The sequence below is a fragment of the Anoplopoma fimbria genome, chromosome 23 (genome assembly GCF_027596085.1).
Source record: "Anoplopoma fimbria isolate UVic2021 breed Golden Eagle Sablefish chromosome 23, Afim_UVic_2022, whole genome shotgun sequence".
NCBI classification, from domain to species: Eukaryota; Metazoa; Chordata; class Actinopteri; order Perciformes; family Anoplopomatidae; genus Anoplopoma; species Anoplopoma fimbria.
Genome location: NC_072471.1, coordinates 8,318,964 through 8,340,144, shown reverse-complemented (window position 1 = coordinate 8,340,144; position 21,181 = coordinate 8,318,964). Strand labels below are relative to the sequence as shown.

The following is a 21,181-nucleotide window of genomic DNA, read 5'->3' as shown; positions in this document are numbered from 1 at the left end:
AAACTGTGAGCATGCAACTTAAACTACCTCCTGTGAAGTGTACCCCCAAGACTTGAAGTGGCTATGAAAAGACGGAAAGGCTAGCGGGAGAATAGGGGGAAAAGCTTATTGCACAAGACAAGACATGCTTATGGCAGCATGTTTTGTCTTTTCCATCCACAACTTTCTCCCTTGCACGAAGAGCATATGGGAAGTTATGTGTCGTTGTTGCCAACGCCGAAGTGCCTAAAACTGCAGTTTCGCTTGAGGCTGGTTCCAAAAGTGAGTCAATCTCCATAGACCCCATTTTAAAACTTGCTATAGAGCTCCATAAAACCAAATAGAGCTGCAGATTTGGGTGATATTCTCAGTGATTCAGCCCTACAAGCGACCTCTTTCACATTGTCACATTTGTTACAAAATAAATAATTACTTAAACTGCGTATGCATGCATGATATAAGCTGATTTTAATATTGCTGAACGTTTTTTAATGATCCTCATACTCAGGTCAAAGGATAAAAAATATCCTTAAAAATGAAATATGGAGGATCATCTCATATCGACTCTTAGTGTTGTGTGATGAGTGAGCTCAGAAAGACTTGCCTTTTGAAACTACATTCTTTGATTTGTTACCTCCAGGAGCAAAGACTTATTAAAAAAACATCCATAATTCATGTCCAGCTAAGTGATTTTAGAAGCATACATGTGTGCTGTGATAATATTTGTGTTCATCATTAACACACCACAGAGGGGATGTTGCTTAATTACATGCTCCCCATATGTATTTAGACAAGTTCACTGATTGAGAACTTGGTTTTGAGATGCTAATGGTTTAAATTAAAGAAACTAAAATCCATTCCTCACGGAGTGGTAACGGTCGAAATCTTTTTTGATCAGCCAGTACAGTTAAAAACACAAGTGACTCACCCCTTCTAGGGTCTTATAATTGATTCATTAAATAGTTTACTCCATTTTTCCTGCCGAATCCATCGCCTCCTGCCTTTGTAAGCAAAGGATCTGAAAGAAGGCCTATCGATAGATTCTCCTTTATGTACTCGGCGGGGATTACGTCAGTAATTAGAGAGAGAGGAGAGAAATGGGCAGCGTTTTGTACCTGATGTTTGTCTGCGCTCCAGAGTGGTGGATTGTCTTGTGTGTATTTGCTGGAGCACACATGGAGTCACTGAAGGTCCATTGATTTGTGGGCGATATTGGCTTTCTTCCTCCCTTACCTTCAACAGGAACCCACAGCTGTGTCCGGATCAATGGGGCAAATGGAGGGTTTGATAGGACTAATTCTCACTGGCTCATGAGCCTCACACTGATCATTTGGTGTTTCTAATGTTTCAGCTAAGGAAACCCCCAAGGTCTGCAAACATTCAGTTCTCCTGTTGCCGTACAGTTTACTTTTACATCTAGACTTTACTACGTATCTGATCTTAAATGCAAGCCGTTGCTAAATGTGATCATCTTTGGTTCCCCAGAGTAAAACATGCAAGACATTTATTTTTCCCATTTTATCTTGATGACCGTTCTTCTTTTCTCTTCTCAGATACTGTGTTGTTTTTTAAATTAAAGCAGAATTGTGTGATGGATGATATAAGAGTGTGGTGTATTTCACCAGCAAATATCTAAAATAGAGCTGAAAAGATACGTGATTAGTTGATCTGCAAAGAAAAATTCAGCCGCTACTTTGATAATTGATTAATCTGCCAGGTCATTTATCAATAAAAGCTTCTCTAATGGGATAATTTGCAGCTTTTTGCAGTTGTATCGTATTTCAAATGTAATATCTTTTCTGTATTTCATGACTGAATGATTAATCAAGGAAATAATTGGTAGATCAGAGATAATCAATAATGAGGCACACGTTTCTCACCCAGAAATGGCAGGAAAAACATCTTTCTTGGTGGCTTTTATATATTGGAATGAATGGTTTAAACCGTCACAATCCCAAAAGTAGTTTTTGAATGTGTGACACACTCAGAAAGTATTTAAAATTTTGACGTTATTTATTTTGTAATTGATGTGATTGTCCAAAAAAAGTATTGGTTCTAGGTCACATGAACTTCCATTGATTTGTGCTCGACACCCCAAAAGCAACAGAAACTCATATTAATTCATCAATGAGCACTGTCTCGTCAAGAACCTTTACAATCTTACAAAAATGATTTTAAAACTTAAACTCTTACTACAAGGTCTGAGGCATTAAATTACTTTTTATTTGAAGAGTTTCAACTCAATAAACCTTCAGGTATGGCAATATCCTGCATCAAATATCCAGCTTAGAATCTGGGGACAGGTTGAGCGATGATTGATGATGCCTCTTCTCTTTGGTGTCCGGCTACTTGGGTATCACTTTTAGCAGAACATTGAGATATGTCAAAAAAGTTAATAAAATTTATGAGTATTTCCCTGAAAACTGTCCCTGCAAGACAAAACACCACGTCTCCGTTTGTGTTGATGAAGGATGATACGGCCTGTGGTGAATTGAGCTGATGTAGAAACCCCGTTGCTTAAGTGAAATTATGGGGGTATGAGCCATGAGAATAAAAGGCCGATACTCCTCTACTCTCTGTCACGATGTTTCAAGCTGTAGGTGTGTCTGACTATTGAAGAAAAAGAGGGAAAGAGCACTTATGGAAAAGCACAAGTAGATGTCCTATAAGTTGGCATTCCCCAGCGCTTCTTATCAGAGCGTTACACATGCCTGTTGAATGATAGTCAAATGCTCCGATCCACCCTGACATCCATTATACTGTCATGCTCTGGAAAGAGGAGCAACATGGCAGCGGGAGACTTCCATTTAATTTATTGACCTCAAGAGGAGGAGCAAACCTGTCGTCTCATAGGAATCTATGGCTTCAGAGGGAATGGTTAATTCACTTCAATTCCAAGACTTTTCTTTCTTTAAGCCACTGTAAGGAGAGCTCACTCAAAGTCATCACTCCCGTCCCTTTTTCTGTCTGCATTGCAGCAAGAGCCCAACACTTTCTGTGTGACTAACTGAGGAAAAAGGTTTTCTTATCTTTTGAAAGGTCACAATACCTTTTTCTTGGAAATTATCTTTATCTGTTTGCTTTCATTGGGTTTTTTCCCTGAACTCATTATATGCACTTTTTAATGTTGGGATTCATTGATTTTTTTTCTTCCTTTTTGAGGTTATGGAGATGAATAGTTTGGAATCTCTTAAAAGAAAAAAAGTCGACATAAAACAACTCTGAGATGGAGTCTCAAGTATTTAATCAAAACAGGGTTTGCCTGCATGCTGCCACAGTCAGTAAAATATAAAATCATTCCTGTGAAGGTTTCAGATGACTTTTCCTGGCAGAAAGACAACAGGCACTGCCATAAGGCTCATTATAAGTGACATTAAATCCTAGGTAGAATGCACGACAATAACACTCAATAATTAAATATGAGGTTTGAATACCTGATTCAGACGCCTTTAAACAGACTTAACTTATGTTAAGTCTTAAGTGAGTGAAATGAAAAGTTTGGAATGCAAGTTGCTTACACAATAGGATGGGGGTGAGGGGGTCTCAGAACCATTTTAAGATTAATTAACCAGCTGGTGGATCAAATAATAAAGGAACTCTGATGCTGATTATATGGAGGATGTTTGATTTTTTAAAATCTTAAACCAGCTTGAAAATGTCAGCAGCTTTTGTGCAAACAAAGAGACGACAGACCACTAATCACATTTTTCTGTGACAAATCATTGTACAGTGGCAATTTAATCTCAGCCATTTGCTCTTTTCTCGCTTTCTGGATGCAGGTGTAATCTTTTTCTTGAGCAACTATTGAAGAATTCTATAAGTCTGTTTGGACCCAAAACACACATCTCTTAAACTACAAGCTTCTCGATCTTCTGGAAGCCAAAAAGGGAATACTGATGCTGAAATATTTGCCACTATTTGTTGTTTCAAAATCAGACGTATCACATTCTGTTCTTAGGAACACATTCACACTAAAACACCAAAATAAATCTTCAAACCCTTGTTACTCCTAATTAAGGGATGGCACTCAAACTTTTCTCCTCCCGATACACATTTGGATACCTCAACTCATACAAAGGGACGATCTGATAACATAACTCTATATAAAAAAATATATTATATTTAAATCTGTAAACTAAAATCTGTAAACTTAAAAACGGGGTGTAAGCAACTGTTGAAGTTGCTTACACAATAGGATGGGGGTGAGGGGGTCTCAGAACCATTTTAAGATTAATTAAAAATGACAAATGGATATTATTTCCCGACTAGGATCAACCTTTCTACAGGAATTTGAGCACGAAGGAGCCTTTTTTTTGGCATTGACACTTGGTAATGGCTTCAGTGTCATGCTGTCTCTCCTCTCAGAGAGCACTGACTGCGAAAGGATTTCTCTCTCTAAAAAAAAAAATGGAGGAGAGGGGAGGAAAGTCGAATTGAGCGGGTTTTCTGCAACATTTTCATCACAGTGCATTAGGCTGGTGATAGTGACAGTAACAGCTTTCTGCCGATCCAGAACCAGCTGGTGGATCAAATAATAAAGGAACTCTGACGCTGATTATATGGAGGATGTTTGATTTTTTAAAACCTTAAACCAGCTTGAAAATGTCAGCAGCTTTTGTGCAAACAAAGAGACGACAGACCACTAATCACATTTTTCTGTGACAAATCATTGTACAGTGGCAATTTAATCTCAGCCATTTGCTCTTTTCTCGCTTTCTGGATGCAGGTGAAATCTTTTTCTTGAGCAACTATTGAAGAATTCTATAAGTCTGTTTGGACCCAAAACACACATCTCTTAAAATGAAATATTTGCCACTATTTGTTGTTTCAAAATCAGACGTATCACATTCTGTTCTTAGGAACACATTCACACTAAAACACCAAAATAAATCTTCAAACCCTTGTTACTCCTAATTAAGGGATGGCACTCAAACTTTTCTCCTCCTGATACACATTTGGATACCTCAACTCATACAAAGGGACGATCTGATAACATAACTCTATATAAAAAAATATCTTATATTAAAATCTGTAAACTTCACTGTGGAACTCCCCTGCCCACAATGACTAAATAAATGTAACTGCTATACCCAATACCCAATACCCTTAAATATTCCCTATGGAGATTTCTTGTAAACAGACCAAGTGTCTTTTTACATTCAGTTTAACACATCAAGAGTACACACATCCAAATTTTGAAACCTGCATTGTTTACAGCCATGTTTACATGCTACCGGTGTTCTTTTGAACTGCCTCTCTTTGGCAAATTTCTGCATTTCTGGTTCGTTACTGCCACCTGACAATGGGTTGAAAAATGTGAAACCACTGTGTGTGTGTGTGTGTGTGTGTGTGTGTGTGTGTGTGTGTGTGTGTGTGTGTGTGTGTGTGTGTGTGATAGAGAGAGAGAGAGAGGGTTAATTAATTCCCAGGACAGCTGCACACACACACACACACACATTATATATGATAACATGGCTTGTAATTGGGGGGTTCGAGACCGAGTCAATGCATGCAAAGACCTCAGCTGGTTGCCAAGGACAATGTCTCCATGAGGACAGTATAGAGCATGATTTTGTGTGTGTGTGCAAAACAAACAAAACGATGACCCGCTAATGAAACATACAATACGGGGACTGGCTTATAAAACATACAGAAGGGGGACCTGCTTTGAATACCTACAAAACAGGGACCTGCTCATAAAACATACAAAACGGGGACCCACACATAAAACATACAAAACGAAGACCTGCTCATGAAACATACAAAATGAGGACCCACTCATAAAACATACAAAATGGGGACCCACTCGTAATACATAGAAAACGGGGACCCACTCATAAAACATACAAAACAGGGACCCGCTCATGAAACATACAAAATGAGGACCCGCTCATAAAACATACAAAACGGGGACCTGCTCATGAAACATACAAAACGGGGACCCACTCGTAATACATAGAAAACGGGGACCCACTCATAAAACATACAAAATCAGGAACTGCTCATAAAGCTCATAAAGAACAATGTGAGGACCCCCTCATAAAACATTGGTCAGGTCTGAACAGGATCTACTAGTGGTCAAAAACTCTACAGGGTACCTTTAATAAGGACAGTATAAACACCAGTGGTGTATAAAGTACCCAAAAGCCATACTTGAGTAAAAGTAAAGATACCTTACTGGGAAATGACTCCAGTGAAAGTGAAAGTCACCCATTAGAATACTACTTGAGTAAAAGTATTAAAGTATCTAATATTTACTGTACTTAAGTATCAAAAGTAATTTTCTGATATTAAATGTACTTAAGTATTGAAAGTAAAAGTACAAGTAAATGCTGTTAATAAAAAAGCAAAGGGTCAGAATTTTGAGAATTATGAAGTTTATTATTTTAAGTGCTGTGGCCACCATGACCAAGGACAAGGAGGTACAAACAGAGACAGCAGCCTAACATACACCATGTATAGTTAAACTAGAAGATCAGACACCTGTCTCCCCCCCCCACAGATATACTCCAATCCTGTGGGACACACTAGATATCTGAACAGGTTTATGCTAATTATGATAACTAAACATTAACGTTGCGGCTCATGGGATTAATCTTAATTTACCTCAATGTGTTTCCTGAGGTTGGATGGGGAGTGTTTGAATGCCAATATTTCAGTAGCTTTGGGCATAAGAGGCTCTTCATCCGGTACGAAGAGTCTTTCACTCCAACAGAAGAAACATTTCTCGCAGATATGGCCCCGGGTGTTGGTCTTCGTCTCCACCGTGGTTTGTTAGGAGTAGCAGGTGCTTCCATCATGAAACCAGTCATCGTAGAGTGGAACTCTGCTCATGTGGTCGCTCGCTAGCTGGCATCACTGGGCATCACTGGGCATCACTGGGCATCAACAAACCGGCTTTGAGAGCACTTGTTTGCAATTGCGCATTAACGTGATTAACCAGTGATTTAACTTGCAAGCTAGGACCACTGATTCACTAACCTGCTTGCTTGCAGTCTGTGTTCCACCACAGTCCCCGATGTTGGTCTCATGATTCATTTTCTTTCTAAAGATAGATTTGATTTTGTAGCGAATAACGAAGGTTTCAGGGGAAATGTATCGGAGTCAAAGTATCAGTTTTCTTTGCAAAATGTAGTGAAGTAAAAGTGAAAGTCAACAGAAATGTAAATAGTAAAGTAAAGTACAGATATCCAAAAAAACGACTTAAGTACAGTAACGAAGTATTTCTACTTCGTTACTATACACCACTGATAAACACCAATACATGAACATTCCAGTCAACCCTGAAAAACAATCTAAACATAAATAATAAATAAAGAATATTGCTGGAATCAGAACAAATGCTTTTGCCACATTGAAGCCTCAAGCTAAGTTTTCAGCAAGGGTTGACTTAGCTTCACTCACAATTTTTTTTTGACAAATCAAACTTGTGTGTTGGACTTTATCTACCATTGATAAGGTTTCACAGAGATTGACAGCAAATACAGCTGTGACTGACAGTGTAGTGGCAGTGCAGACAATCAAAATGTTGATATTGGAATCCAGCACAGTGGAAATGACACCAGATGAGAGATGGAAATTCCCCAGGCAATTCCTGCCTCATGAGACTTGGGACTATTGCATTCCCTCTCCTTTCTCCTGTTCTACCAAACAGCTGAATGTGTCAAGTCAGGCACATTTTAAAGAATTCTCAAAAGTCAAGAGATCTCAAAATTCTGCATTTTAAAATGAGAGATTGTTAATCAACATACCAGTGGATAGCATTCCAAAAATACTCCGGGATTTGCACTGAACAGCACCGACTGATAACAATTAAACTGTGTAAAGAAAGCAGGGTTCTCCTCTAACAATTGTCTTGTCTCTTTCAGAATGAATGGACAGAAGCAGTGGACGCGGGTGGCCGTGATGGCACTTCTGGTGCTAACAGTGATGGCAGCTGAAGGCGGCAAAGCAGAAAAACAAGGTGAAGTTGGCAAAGCCTACGGGAGTCTCTTCAACTGTTGAAAAATCCATAGAACTAATCTCTTTCTGCAGGTTTAGATTCCCTTTACACGGTATTTTAATATTAAAAAGAAGCACCATGAAGTTCAACATTATATAAAACCTACAACTTGTTTTACGATTAAGAAGTTAGTCTGTCAATTAACCTCATCAATATGGAGTGACATGCAGTGCCATCATCCCCCCAAAATGCTGCACTGTCAGAAATGTTTCTCTTAACAGCTTATTTAGTTGGACACAACTTTTGAAAATATATGAAAATGAAAAAAAAAGCCTTTGGGGTAAAAGTAATCTCCCTTGAGAATTTACCAAACACACATAGTAATAACTTACAAGAAAGGCAAAATAAGTCAGATAATTCCCACTTGGGTAAAAAACAAACAACATTTAGCTCATTTAAATTCAAGAAAAAAAATAATTTGAATTGGAAATCAGCATAAACACTAAACTCATTACATCTGCCTTGAAATAATATTAAAAAGTCCAAGAGGGGGTAAATACCATTATAGACTCTGCAGGAAGCAGTCGCCACTTCTTGTTTTTTAATAAAAAAGAAGATTCTAAAACATTCTTTTTAACCAGAACTGTTGAAGTGAGGCCTTGCCAGACATAACAATTCATAGTTCAGACTTGACATCGACTTGACTGCTGTGAGACTGGAGAAGTGTTAAAAAACTGGTGCATGTTTGATCTTACAGGCAAGAAGGAGCGCAAGTCAGACTGTGGGGACTGGCAGTGGAGTGTGTGTGTAGCCAACGAAGGTGACTGTGGACTCGGCACCAGGGAGGGAACACGCACCGGAACCGACTGCAAGCAGACCATCAAGACCCAACGCTGCAAGATCCCCTGCAACTGGAAGAAGAAGTTTGGAGGTCAGTGAGGACACAGACATTTCTTAACCAATCTAAAGAAAAGTCAACTTTTAAATAATATTTGCTAAATAAACAATTGGCAGGAATGTGTAAGCCACCACCTACTTGTATCTATACATGCATTCTTGTATTTGTGCCAAACTGGGACCCATTTGTAAAATCAAAACAGGGACCCACTCATAAAAACATTTCTCCACAGCACTAATGCCCTGTTCAGACCTGGAATTAATACGTTATCTTGGGTCATCTGATCAAAAGTGGACAGTACAGTACAGATATTTTCTTGACCATTCTAAAATGTCTACTTTAGGACAAAATTTAGATACTCTGCGACCATTAAAGACCCAGAGAACGTCCTCCTTCTTTCTGTATAATTGCATGGCTCCCATCCCTCTCTCACCCCACATCTCCTCATAATGTGTGCTGGCCTGTCACTCACACAAACAATGGTCCAATTTATACAATAGGAATGAGTGAGCTGGCTAATTAGAGGTACAACAAAAATGTCTGCTGAAGAAGTGATACATCGTCATGGAAAACGCAGGAATAATCATCCTGCTTTGTCATTTGCTTTTTGGGCTTGAAACTGTGCAGCCTTCACAGCTGAAATGTCTTGCAGTGACAAGCCTGGGGGACTTTTGTTCCCCCAGTAAGGCCTGTCAGGCAAGAGCCTGCTGCTCTGCAATGAGCCTGTCACGAGTGATGAACACACTGCAGGAAATGAGGGTCCCGCTAACTTGTTATATAGATTATAGCAGCAAAACTTTTGGGATAGTTGCAGTAACGTACGTGCCTCTGGCCTTTTAAATTGTAGGAAGTAACTTGAGAAAGAAAAGAAAAGAAAAGAAAAGAAAAATAAGGGAAAGGGAAGAAGGGCCCCCTCTACTGAGCCAGTCCCTTTTTTCCTTTTACACTGGGAGAAAGGTCGCTTCAAAAATAAGTAAAAAAACAAACAAACAAACAGTAAATACAAGGTGTTTTTGCTTGAAATAAGTAATAAAAACTTCTAGTTTTTCAATAATATGGTATGATTTCTTTCAGAAAGGATGTAATATTTAGGGTTAGATAAAAAGCAATCTTGAAGTTAGCTGGGAAAACTCATTTTGAGCTATATTTATTTAATTATTTGTTGTGTGTCATAATAAGCCTGTAATCCTCAAAAGCAGTATTTTTTCACTAAACAACATATTCAAAATGCACTAAAATAACAATGCCTATATCTCACTGAAATGTAAACGTTTGAAGGTGATGGTATCTTGCTTATATTAATTGTATCATATATTTTGTCAAGTAAATAGACTAAGAAACTTGGTAAGATTTAGCATTTTAGGTGTGAGGTTTCTTTTGCAACCGAAAAGATAATTAACTACTGTAACATTTTGTTGCCCACGCCACACAAAATGTGTCAGAATTGGTGTGAAGAGAACCTGCAATTTAACCGTGGATTCAGATATGAATCAGCATACTGTGTTAACATTATGTGTCTTTAGGTATCATATCAAGAACCATGTAACAAGTGTAAACTTGGAATCATGGGGTTTTCTCTGAGAGTCATTCTGGACTCAAGATACACGCGTACAAATATGTGCACAGTGATAAACGAAAAGGGAATGAATAACACTATTCCAATCTGCAAGGAGACACATGTTTCTTTAAGGCTTTGAAGTCTGGGTCTGTTGCAATCTTTCAGGGAAACTATTTCTTTCCATCCTAAAAATATTGTAAATTAACTCAAAATATTCCCCAGTTGTGAGTATTATCAGCTTTGACTACTTTTGAGCGATGGTCTTAAAATCTTCTACATTGAAAAATCTCCAAACCAGTTTCAAATACTTTCAAAGGCAGTGCAAGATTCTTAATGCTCAATCATACTGAAATCTATATAGGTATAGGTATATGTTTGGATGCAGGGTTGCTTAGAAGTGGATGTGTTCACAGAGCTACAACCATGTTTATGCCTACTTGTAAATGACACCTTAAAGAGGACATGGGCTGCCTGTCTAATTCCCAGGGGCCAGCCAGGAAGCTCTTTCTCTCTCTATCTGTCTCTCAGAGACAAATTATAGAGGTGAAGGGTTTTAAAGTTGGATGCTCAGGAAGTCCCTGTAGGATTCTTGCAACAATGGCCCCCGTCACTCTCCCTCTCCTCTCCGTCCTTCCTCTCCTCACCCCTTCTCTCGCCTCTCCCCTCCCCTGATGAGCACCTGGGGATCTCAGAGGCAGTGACAAGGGGTCCGACACTTTCATGTGAGAGGAAGCTGACGAATGAGTGTCACAGCCTCAAGGGAGGCCGGCGAGAGTGGCAACAAAATAATGGAGGGAGATGTGAGAGACATGGACATAGAGTACACACACACACACACACACACACACACACACACACACACACACACACACACACACACACACACACACACACACACACACACACACACACACACACACCTTCAAACACATTTCTAAAACATACACAGGCCACTGCTGGCAGTTTAAGTTGGTAACATTTCATATCAAATGAAAGCACATTTATTAGAGGTGCTGATAAAAGTACTTTCACTTCTCTGCTGCCAAGATTGTATCAGTTTATTATTTCCAGGACGAACAGGAGCCAGGCTGTTTTTGATTACATTCATCTGTTAGAGGGTTTCATTATATAGAAAAATGCAGGATCAGAACCGCGAAGCACCATCTGCTGCTGTTAGGAAAAAGCTATAAGCATCTTTTATTTTTATTTTAATAAGAGTGTCTCGTGATATGGCTTTGTCGCTCTTGGACAGTTTCTATTGATAGGAAGGAGATAATAGCCGAGCAAATTAAAAGCATTCATCAAACAACCATTCAAAGTGTATGACTCACAACCCCTCAGGCTCAAGAAGGTTAATACATTGACTGATTGCAAATGACCCTTTTTTCTGGTAAAATAAATATAGATGCTGCATTGATAACCGGTTTTGCAAGGTTTTCTGCTTGATCTCTCCCATACTATGCCTCCTCCCAGCTACTTCACTAAACAAAAGCACCTAATGAAGTATCTGATTTCTTTGTGTGCTGCAGGGGAATGCAAGTACGACTTCCAGGCTTGGGGGGAGTGCGATCTGGCGACGGGCAAGAAGAATAGGACGGGCGTGCTGAAGCGAGCGCTCATGGATGCGACCTGCGCCGCCACTGTCACAGCCACCAAGCCCTGTGGGAAAATCCCCAAGACTAAGCTGCAAGGTAAACTGAGAGGAAAGAAATCATCACTAGATAAAAGTAGTAACTCTCGCCGGACATGCTGTCGGCAACAGCTGGGTGCACTGTTGATGAATCACGGTGTCCTAAAAAAATGTTGCATGAGGTTCTCTGCACTCTAACAATAGATGGGATATTGCTGAAACAAAGAAGCAAATTCATGTTTTCCGTTGTGATAACTTCTCTGGTCCGAGATTTTTGAGGACTTTACATATTCGCAAACAGACAGTCGCGGACCTCGTCCATCTTAAAAAAAATGCCTCAAAATTCAGGATGGCAACTTGGTTCCTTTAATAACTTATAGTGTGCCAACTGACTCCCCCACAGAAAGAGGACTATTTCCTCCAAAAACTTGGGCACAATTCAATATATTGAAGAAATCCAGGGACCCCTTTGAAATATCTGTATTTTCAACAACAAATTGATGAAATTCACACAAGACAAAGTTAAATATTTTAGAGTGCTTTCACAAGCCATACTCTGTTTGGTCGTTTTTGTTTATTATCTGTTTAGTCTGGTTTGATTTGGCAGTGCACAAATTTAAGGTCAAATAAAGAAAATGAATTTGCTGAAACAAAGAAGCAAATTCATGTTTTCCGTTGTGATAGCTGCCACTTCTCTGCAAGGAATCTCTTTGAGTGCAGTCCATCATAAATAACTTTATCAACATTGCTATTTTTGAGGACTTTATTAAGCATATTCTGTATGTTCTCTCTGGCCCAGATTCCAAACAAACATCAGACAGTCCTTTCCAACTTATGTAAATCTGTCGTTTACCTGCGTCCATCTTAAAAAAAATGCCTCTGAAGACGGCCTGCTTTGGTTCGCTTGGAAACGGTCCGAGACTACATTTCGCAAGCAGCCGCGGAACGTTTTTTCCGCACCACAGTACAATTACTGTGTTGACAACAGCCCAAACAAGCCGCAACAGAGATCGGTAAAAGCAGACTTTACTGTCTTACAAGACTTGTTCATGGACTTTGTAGTGTAAGCTTGAGAGATGTTGTGCAACATAGCGTTGAACCCTTGATGCAACACAGACTTTTGGACTAGTTTGAAAGCTGAATGTGTTATTTCTTTGTTATATTGAGTAATCTCATGTCAGTAGGTCGGTTTGGATCGAAAGAAAGAATAATGCAGAGACAGAGTCATGCTTTACGAGAAGAACCGCTCCAGTACTTTTATGCACTGTCAAATCACTGTAAACAGTTACAGGGAATGTTAAATTGGTTGGTTTGTTTATCTAATTATAGCTGAAGGGATGTTTACCACTGATGTGTCTCTGTTTATTCAGATGAACTGCTGAACTGCTTCCCGGTGACAAGCTTGGATATTTCTCACAGTTTTTGATGTTTAGGGTATTTTTAACTATAACACACAGGTCAAAAAGCTGGAATAAATTAATTTTATTTAATGAAATTTTTAATGTAATTTTAATGATGATTAATTAGCATCGGTATGTGCATCAAGGTGGATTTAAGAGTGGGTGTCTTCTCTTTACCCGTTCTCCTGGCACATCTCAGACTGACTGCATCTTTGCTAAATCCCACAAACCCGTGCAAATGATTTTAATCTCAGGCAATGTCAGTTGTGCTTCACATTTACATCAGCATGATGGAAATCCACCTACTTAAGTGCTAAATTGAATCAGTGGGTGGCAATGTTAAAGCAGAGGTGAATAGGTTAACCCACTTTTCAGCCGTAATTACATATTTTTAGCGTCCTTTAGTATGTCAAAGAAACTGAAGTCGGGATGCTTCCACTTCCTACATACTTCGGGAAACGGGCAGTTATCGCAAAAGTGGAGTCAACGCAAGATTTGAGCAAATGGGAAAATATTAAATAACCATGTTGAATATATTACCATCTGCTTGGTGTTAAACTGTTGATAAGAAAGCCTTCGGTTCATTCCAAGTGAGGCGATGCCCTTTGTTAATTCTGTAAACAAGGATGTATCTGACCCGCTGTGACTGTCCCATTGTCCAAACAGGATTTTAATGAGTGCAGAACTGCTGCCAATGGTCATAAACTGCGCCCTTATCGCGCTCAGCAGATGACATGTGTGCACACACAGGTTTGCACATGGTGTTTGTTTAACCCTACAGTCACTTCATCAAACAGCCACAATCAGGTGAAGTCCCACGTTACAAGGATAAAACAAATGTTGATTTTTTTTTATTTTATACTTTTTACTACAGCAGCTGCAGTGCTACAAACTGTAACAAGGCTGTCTGCTCGACTGTTTGTCTTAAGATGTTATGCCAATCTTTATTTGACTTTCAAAGGAGGAATCTGTAAAATGTTTCACTCGGTAGCACATCATTAATGCATAGTGACAGGAAGAAGTTTCTTGAGGAGCTGTACTGTATTCGCCATCTGTCACTCTCCCATACTTTATAGTAAATAGAGAATAGAGAATGCTGCTGTTAAAATATAAGGTATAGAGGTCACTCCCAACTCTGCAAATATGGCAGATGGTCAGTGGCCCCTTTACGTACCCATCTTGCATCAGTTCAGGTGTCAGTTTTTGCTCGCTGCAAACATATAGTACATACAAGAAATAACCTTTTTTAAATGCAACATAACTACTTGGTTAGGTTTAGGAAAATAATGTGGGTTGGTTTAAAATGTAGTCTATGTTACATACGCAGCGTAGTAACGATGCATTTGTTCTCGTAGCCTAAAATAAGTACACTATTGGTTTCACTCAGGACACAAATTGTGGTCCCCTGGGTTAAAGTCCTTTGTTTTTTATACCAAAACATCCAAATCCATTTATCGTTTCAGCAAATGTCCAATAATGACATGTGTTTATGTTAAAGACCTCACGCAGCCATTATCATCACTCTTGTCCATTGGGAGCAAAGGGCAATGACAAAAATCGTCTTTTGCTTTTGAAATTGGAAGACTGGTTGTTTAATGCCCATCCATTTTAAACATTGATTTATTCTATCCTGAGTTGTGGGGGATGGAACCTATCCCATAATGCAACGGGTGAGAGTGAGGAAGGGTGCTCCGTAGACAGGTCTCCAATATAAGATAAGATAAGATAAGATAATCCTTTATTAGTCCTATCTTATCTTATATTGGAGACCTGTCTACGGAGCACCCTTCCTCACTCTCACCCGTTGCATTATGGGATAGGTTCCATCCCCCACAACTCAGGATAGAATAAATATATCAGAGTCCATCACACTCACATTCACCATGTGGCCAATTTACTCTACCTGCCTTTGGAGTGTGCAATTGCGGACATGCAATCTCCATAAATTCTATTTTTTTTCGCTGTTGCTATATTGGTATTGTAAGCGTGATATACTGAATATAAAGACCTTATTTCAAATTGATGAATTTACTCATCAGACCCCTTTCAGCTGCTACTGTGTGGCATAGTAATTACAGACAAGAAGGTCCAAATTAAAATCCCTTTAAAGGATGCATGAATGCATCCACATTTCACTTTGATTACTCTGCTGTTACATTATGCAGGAAAATTGATCATGAACCTTTAAAAAATGGACATAAAATGTATATATTCACATACTGGATCTGTGCGTCAAAAGATGTTAGGTTTGAAGCCATGTGTGCAGCGCTGCGTACCTGCGCGCAACAATTGTAATGAAGGCCTGATGCGTGGAAGCGGAGTGACAGTCTGAGAGGTGTGAGAGCTGAGGGCAGCAGAGAAGCAGAGCGAGGATGACAGTGGCCGAGATGAAGGGAAGCAGTCGGAGAGAGAGAGAGACTCGCTTTTCGGAGCAATGTGATTGCATGATGCGCGGTGTGATTTTCCTCGTCTGCCAGTTGGAAGATAAGCCCTGGGAAGCAAAGGGGTAACTGGGGAAAAGAAAGAGGGGGTGCTGTGCACAATGAGGTTTGTGCAAGAAGGGGAATTGTGTGTGGTTTTCTGTATCAGGGGATGGCAGAGATACAGTCCACAGCAGCGGGATCAGGGAGCTTATGAAAAAAAAAAAAAAAAAGAGAAATGTTTGGCTTTGGCGTGACTGAGATGGAGAGACGAGAGGCTATCTAACCCCCGGCTGGGAGTAGAGATCTGCCCGGCCAAATCTGCAATTCTGAACAGCCACCTTGGGTTGGATAGGTTTCCCCAGACTGCAGCAGGTTGCTGTGATGGAGGTAGCATCTGTCACTTGCAGATTCTGTAGGAGACAATGCTAAGAGGCGCCTTGGGTGCGATCGTAGATTCAGAGTTGCGTGTCTTTGCTGTCGAGCCCAGGTGAAACACAGACCCCGCGGAGCGAAAGCGAGAACAAAGAGTGACAGAAACGCAACATTATGAATGCCTGTAGAAACCTCAAGGTCCCTGCCTTCTCTTTCAGCGGAACAGGAGGGAGCAGCGTGTTTGGAGTGTTTGGATGCCAGAGTTGATTTTGGGCTAAACAAAAGCTTTTGTAGCTTAAATCTGGCGTCTCTGACTTTGTTTGGAGCAATTTTGTTTGTGTCCTTCTTTCTGGACAGGCAGGTGGTGTACTGATTTTAAGTCAAAGACATTAATTCAGAGCCGAGCAGAGCATTATTATTTCACTCAATGCTGATGTCTGCCCTACAAAGGCAGAGAGCCCTAACTGCAGAAACTATGAAGGCAAGAAAAGGAAGGTTTGACGTTTGTAGGCTGGCCAGCCAAACTGTAACATATATTAACTTGTAATATGTTAATTTTATGCCTTTTCAGGCTCATTTTTTCCTCCTAGAATATAACTGACAGACCATAAGTCACCATGTGATTATGACCTGCTTTAAATTACCCAAAGGCAGATGCTTATGGCCGTTTGTCATAAGCTTTGAGGAGACTATGTTTTTCACTGAGAGAAATTTATGCTTTTCCCCATCATGATTTAAGTGTGCACACAGCCCTAGCCTCACGTAGCCAGCAGGAAGCAGACGGGTTATTATGAGGCCAGGCATCATGGGACTAAAGAAAAAAAGGATAAAAATAGTTTAAATGTTTATTTCTATATGTTGCTTTGTATGAAAAGACCCCAAATGAAGACTGTAAACAGACTACTTGACTACGATACGCAAATTGTTTAAACAGCATTTGCATATAAATGATTCTGTCCCAAACTTTTTGATCCATATAGGCAGTTTTTCACTGTATCTGAAAAGTAACTACATGTGTCAAACACATCAACTGGAAAACTGAAATGTTTGGAAGTAGAAGAATAAAGCAAATGATTGAATTGTAAATACACAAATACCTCACAATTGTACTTGAGTAAATGCACTTGCCTATATACAAAAAGTCAGATTCTGCTCTCGACTCAGTTTCAGCCAAACATGTAGTCCTCATGTTTTGGCTCAGGGCAGATTTGATCCAGTGAAGGCAGCAACGGCCTGATTATAAATGTGTTTAAGATGCAGAGAGGAGTGCGAGCAGTGCCATGTAATGTGCAAATGCAGCAGAAAGTACTCGAGCTCGACACGAGAGGCCCACATCTCACATATGGAGAATATATGGAGAAAGATGAGAGTGAATCCTCTCCGCCATCTCTCTCTCCTGGGACCAGAATATGCTGACAGAAACAACAGGGGGAGAGAAGAAGAAGGAAAAAAAGAAGTAGAGAAAACATTCAAACAAATTAAAACAAGCAAACAAATGGGATGGAAGAGCAATTTCAGTATTTGCATGGGTGAGAGCGCTTTGCACGTCAAAATCTTATGGAAGTTTGCAGCGGAGGTGACTAGAACAGATTTCAAAGTGCACATTCAGAATGTTAAAAGGTTGGAACTCAATTGAAACCTCATTGACTAAGCATACCTTGTCACTGTTCAGAACTGCTCGCTGGCATGTAATTAGAGGATTTGTGGAGGTGTCCTTTCAAGCTAATCCATCTCAAACAAAAATCAATTCCGGATTTAAGTCTTATAGCATCACACTGTATCTTCTTTAAACACACCAAGATGTTTTATTTCCACACATTACTGCTATTGTATTTGTCAGATAATTATCAAATATGCTTTTATTCCCCCTTGACCTCCGCTAGTTAACTTCTGAAACACCGTCATTATGAAAGCATGTGGTGCTTCTTTAGTTGCATTTAAAACGCCTTCCATTTATGTAAAGCCGGCTGACTTGTGAACCTAAACAACAGCGAAGTGGGAGGATCTAAATGTAGTGTTAAGTGCAGCAGCGAACTTGCTTTGGATTAGGTATAAATAAAAGGGTTGTGGATTATCCAGGCTGACATCTCTGTTCAACATTTCGTAAAATGGAAAGCTTGTTAGAAAACACTTATAGTCGAAGATTAGTTGTGCCAGGCATTTAAAAAATATAAACGTATTACAATATATTTTTAAAAGATGGTCAATCACACTGAGAGGTACAGAAGTTGCTAGCACATACTTTTATTCACTTTAGTAGTACTTTTGTCCAGCAGCCATTTTGACTTGTCATTTCTAAAAAAAAAGGGAAAAAAAGGGAAAAAAAGTGTAATATATAATAATGCTAATGCTGGCTCCGTTCTATTCAATTTTCCCAGTAAACCATGATGGTGTGACGGACTGACATGATGGGGCCTGCACATTTTTTTGTTCCACTTCCTTTTCTGTCTCTTAAGGAAAAGTTTCACATTTTGATAAATCACTTATGTTCTTTCTTGGTGAGAGTTACAAGAGAAGATTGATAACACCATTCTATCTGCAACCTAAATATGAAGCTGCCTCTAGCAGCCAGCTAACTTAGCTCACACAAAGTTACCTAGCAACCATTCACTCCCAACTTGTCAAATACCATTGCTTGATCAGTGGCCTATCAAACGGAATATCAAACGGAATATCAAACTATGATCTTCTAGGTACTTCTCTAGTGTCAGTTTTGGACTTGTCAGGGAGGGTGTGTTTCTGCTTCTGTGTCTCAAAATAAACTTCCAACGTAGGTTGACTTTTTTTTTTAGGTTTACTTATGCAACAAAACTATTTGGTTATGTTTAGGCAACAAAAATACTTGCTTAGGCTTATAAATTGATCATGGTTTGGGTTAAGATAAGTAAGTTTTTTATTCTTGTTAGTTAACTGGGAGACAAAACTACATTAAAATAACTCAACATTGACTTGGTTACACACAGGACATGAACAGTTGTCCCCTCAGTGAAAGTACTGTGTTTTTTGACACATCTTACCTTGCTTCCTATCTTCCCTATGTGGACTATCTCGATATTAATTATCGGGACTTGCTCTGACCTTCTAATTAAATTGAGGGGTTGACATTTGAGCTGGTACGTGTTTATACAAAAACTAAAAAGTGTACTTTGTGTTGAAGCAGTAGTGTGATGTTTCTATGTAAAAAATATCAGCATTTTGCATTTATATTGAAACTATCTCTAAATCACATCCTACTCCAGTGTAAACAGTGAAGGAAGAGACAAAACAACTGAGTCTGAGCATTTCCTCATTTCTGAAAGGCATAACTATGAGGACCCTAAAATCGAATTTAAATAATGTTCACTTTATAATTTACACATTTGCTTTTACTACTGTAAAAAAATATTAAAATGCATTCCATGAAAAAGGTATTTTTAGTGGCAGGGAATAATCTCAAATCACCACAATTCTTCTTTTTAGTCCACCAAAACAGCTAGCCAGGAGATAGCTAGCCAAACCGCTGCAGGTTGAGCTCTCTTCCTGTTCACCAGAGCGGAAGGGAAAGGAAAGCCATGGACCGTGGCTTCTGTCATGGCTGCCAGGTACCAATTCACTCTTGCAGGAAGTTGATAAAGCACACCAGGCCACAAATCAATCCCCCGGGAGAAAGTGGGAGGAAGGGGACTGCATGAGGTGTCACACGGTCAATCAATTGATGATTATAATCTGAAGCGGAGCATATGCGCTCTTCATGGAGACAATGAGATTTGTTTATTTGCAAAAATAAACCACCTCTGGCAGAGAGAGAGTCAAAGTAAACACTGTGTGCTGAAACTATTTTCTTTTATGTTCTCGCAGATGCAAAGAAGCAAAAGAAGGAAGGCAAGAAGCGCGATCGCACCCAAATGGACTGAAGAGGTTGTTTGTCCCCGAGAGGAAGGAAGAAGAGGGTGAAAGGACGTCCACTGCCCTATTTCAACACGGTTCCTCTTTATGTGTCCTGTAGGTTGACAGTAGGAGCCTATAGAGCTTTGACAAAACCAGTGGAAACATGACTTTTAGTGACAACATGTTTTCCTTTTTCTTCTTTCTAGCACCTGATAAGAAACAACTTGTATGTTGCGATAGGAGATGTAATAGTCAGCGGTAGGGATGAATAATGAATATGGAAGAGATTTGTTTACTAGTCTTTTTACCTAATGATGTCATTTTTAGGATATTTTTCTTACAAACAAATTGGATAGGATTTGTTTTTACAGCTGCATAGCCTAACTCTAATTTGGAAAGCTTTTCGGGTCCATGCCTCGACTTAATGAAGCAGTCCGTTTAAAGTGAAGCTCTGAACGTTTTCACTTAATTAATTTGTCCAAAAAAAAAAAAAGCATTTGCAATCTTTCAAGTGTCTCAAGTTAATGGTAATGCTTCTCCCCATTACTCTATGCTTTATGATATTTTTCTTCCATTTCCAGTAAGAATAAGCATAATAGTTCTGTCTGGAGGCTGCATGATTAGCATATGTACAAGAATGCAAACTACTACTGTTTATAGTGTGTTTTCCTCCTGCTGCTCTGTTGTACCTCAATTTATACCCTCTGATTTTTACTCTCCAGCTCTTGGCTATAAAAAAATATAAAAGTTCTCCCTATTGTAGTCCTCAGTTGGAGTTAACATTCCCTTTGTTTCCTGTTTCCAAAAATAAAAATGATTAAAAAATAAAAGGCAGAAAATAAATTTCTCTTTTATCCTGTGCGTACTCACATTAAAAAAGAAAGAAAATCAAAAAGGATTAAAACACATTTCATATATCTTTATTTGAATTCCATTCTGAGAGAAAATGGCACAATGTTACCACTTAATGCAGTTAATCTTACAGTGTCATAGGTGGCCAGCGATAATAACACTCAGATTCATTGTCCAGAACAAATAATCAATCAAGAATGCATCAAAAAGGAAATCAATACCATTGTTACTGTACAGGAAGTATCATAGTTGGGGAGGGG

At 39.3% G+C, this 21,181-nt stretch overlaps 1 protein-coding gene across 1 annotated transcript in view; it reads left to right on the top strand.

Annotated features, from left to right (window-relative positions):
• Positions 1-20,896, top strand: part of ptn (pleiotrophin) — a 42,521-nt gene extending 21,625 nt beyond the window's left edge. The window contains exons 2-5 of the mRNA XM_054624727.1: positions 7,848-7,942; positions 8,679-8,852; positions 11,907-12,068; positions 20,040-20,896. Coding sequence (XP_054480702.1) covers positions 7,849-7,942; positions 8,679-8,852; positions 11,907-12,068; positions 20,040-20,095 — 486 coding nt within the window. The 5' untranslated portion in view covers position 7,848 and the 3' untranslated portion in view covers positions 20,096-20,896. The remainder of the gene's footprint in view (positions 1-7,847; positions 7,943-8,678; positions 8,853-11,906; positions 12,069-20,039) is intronic.
• The last annotated feature ends 285 nt before the right edge of the window (positions 20,897-21,181 follow it).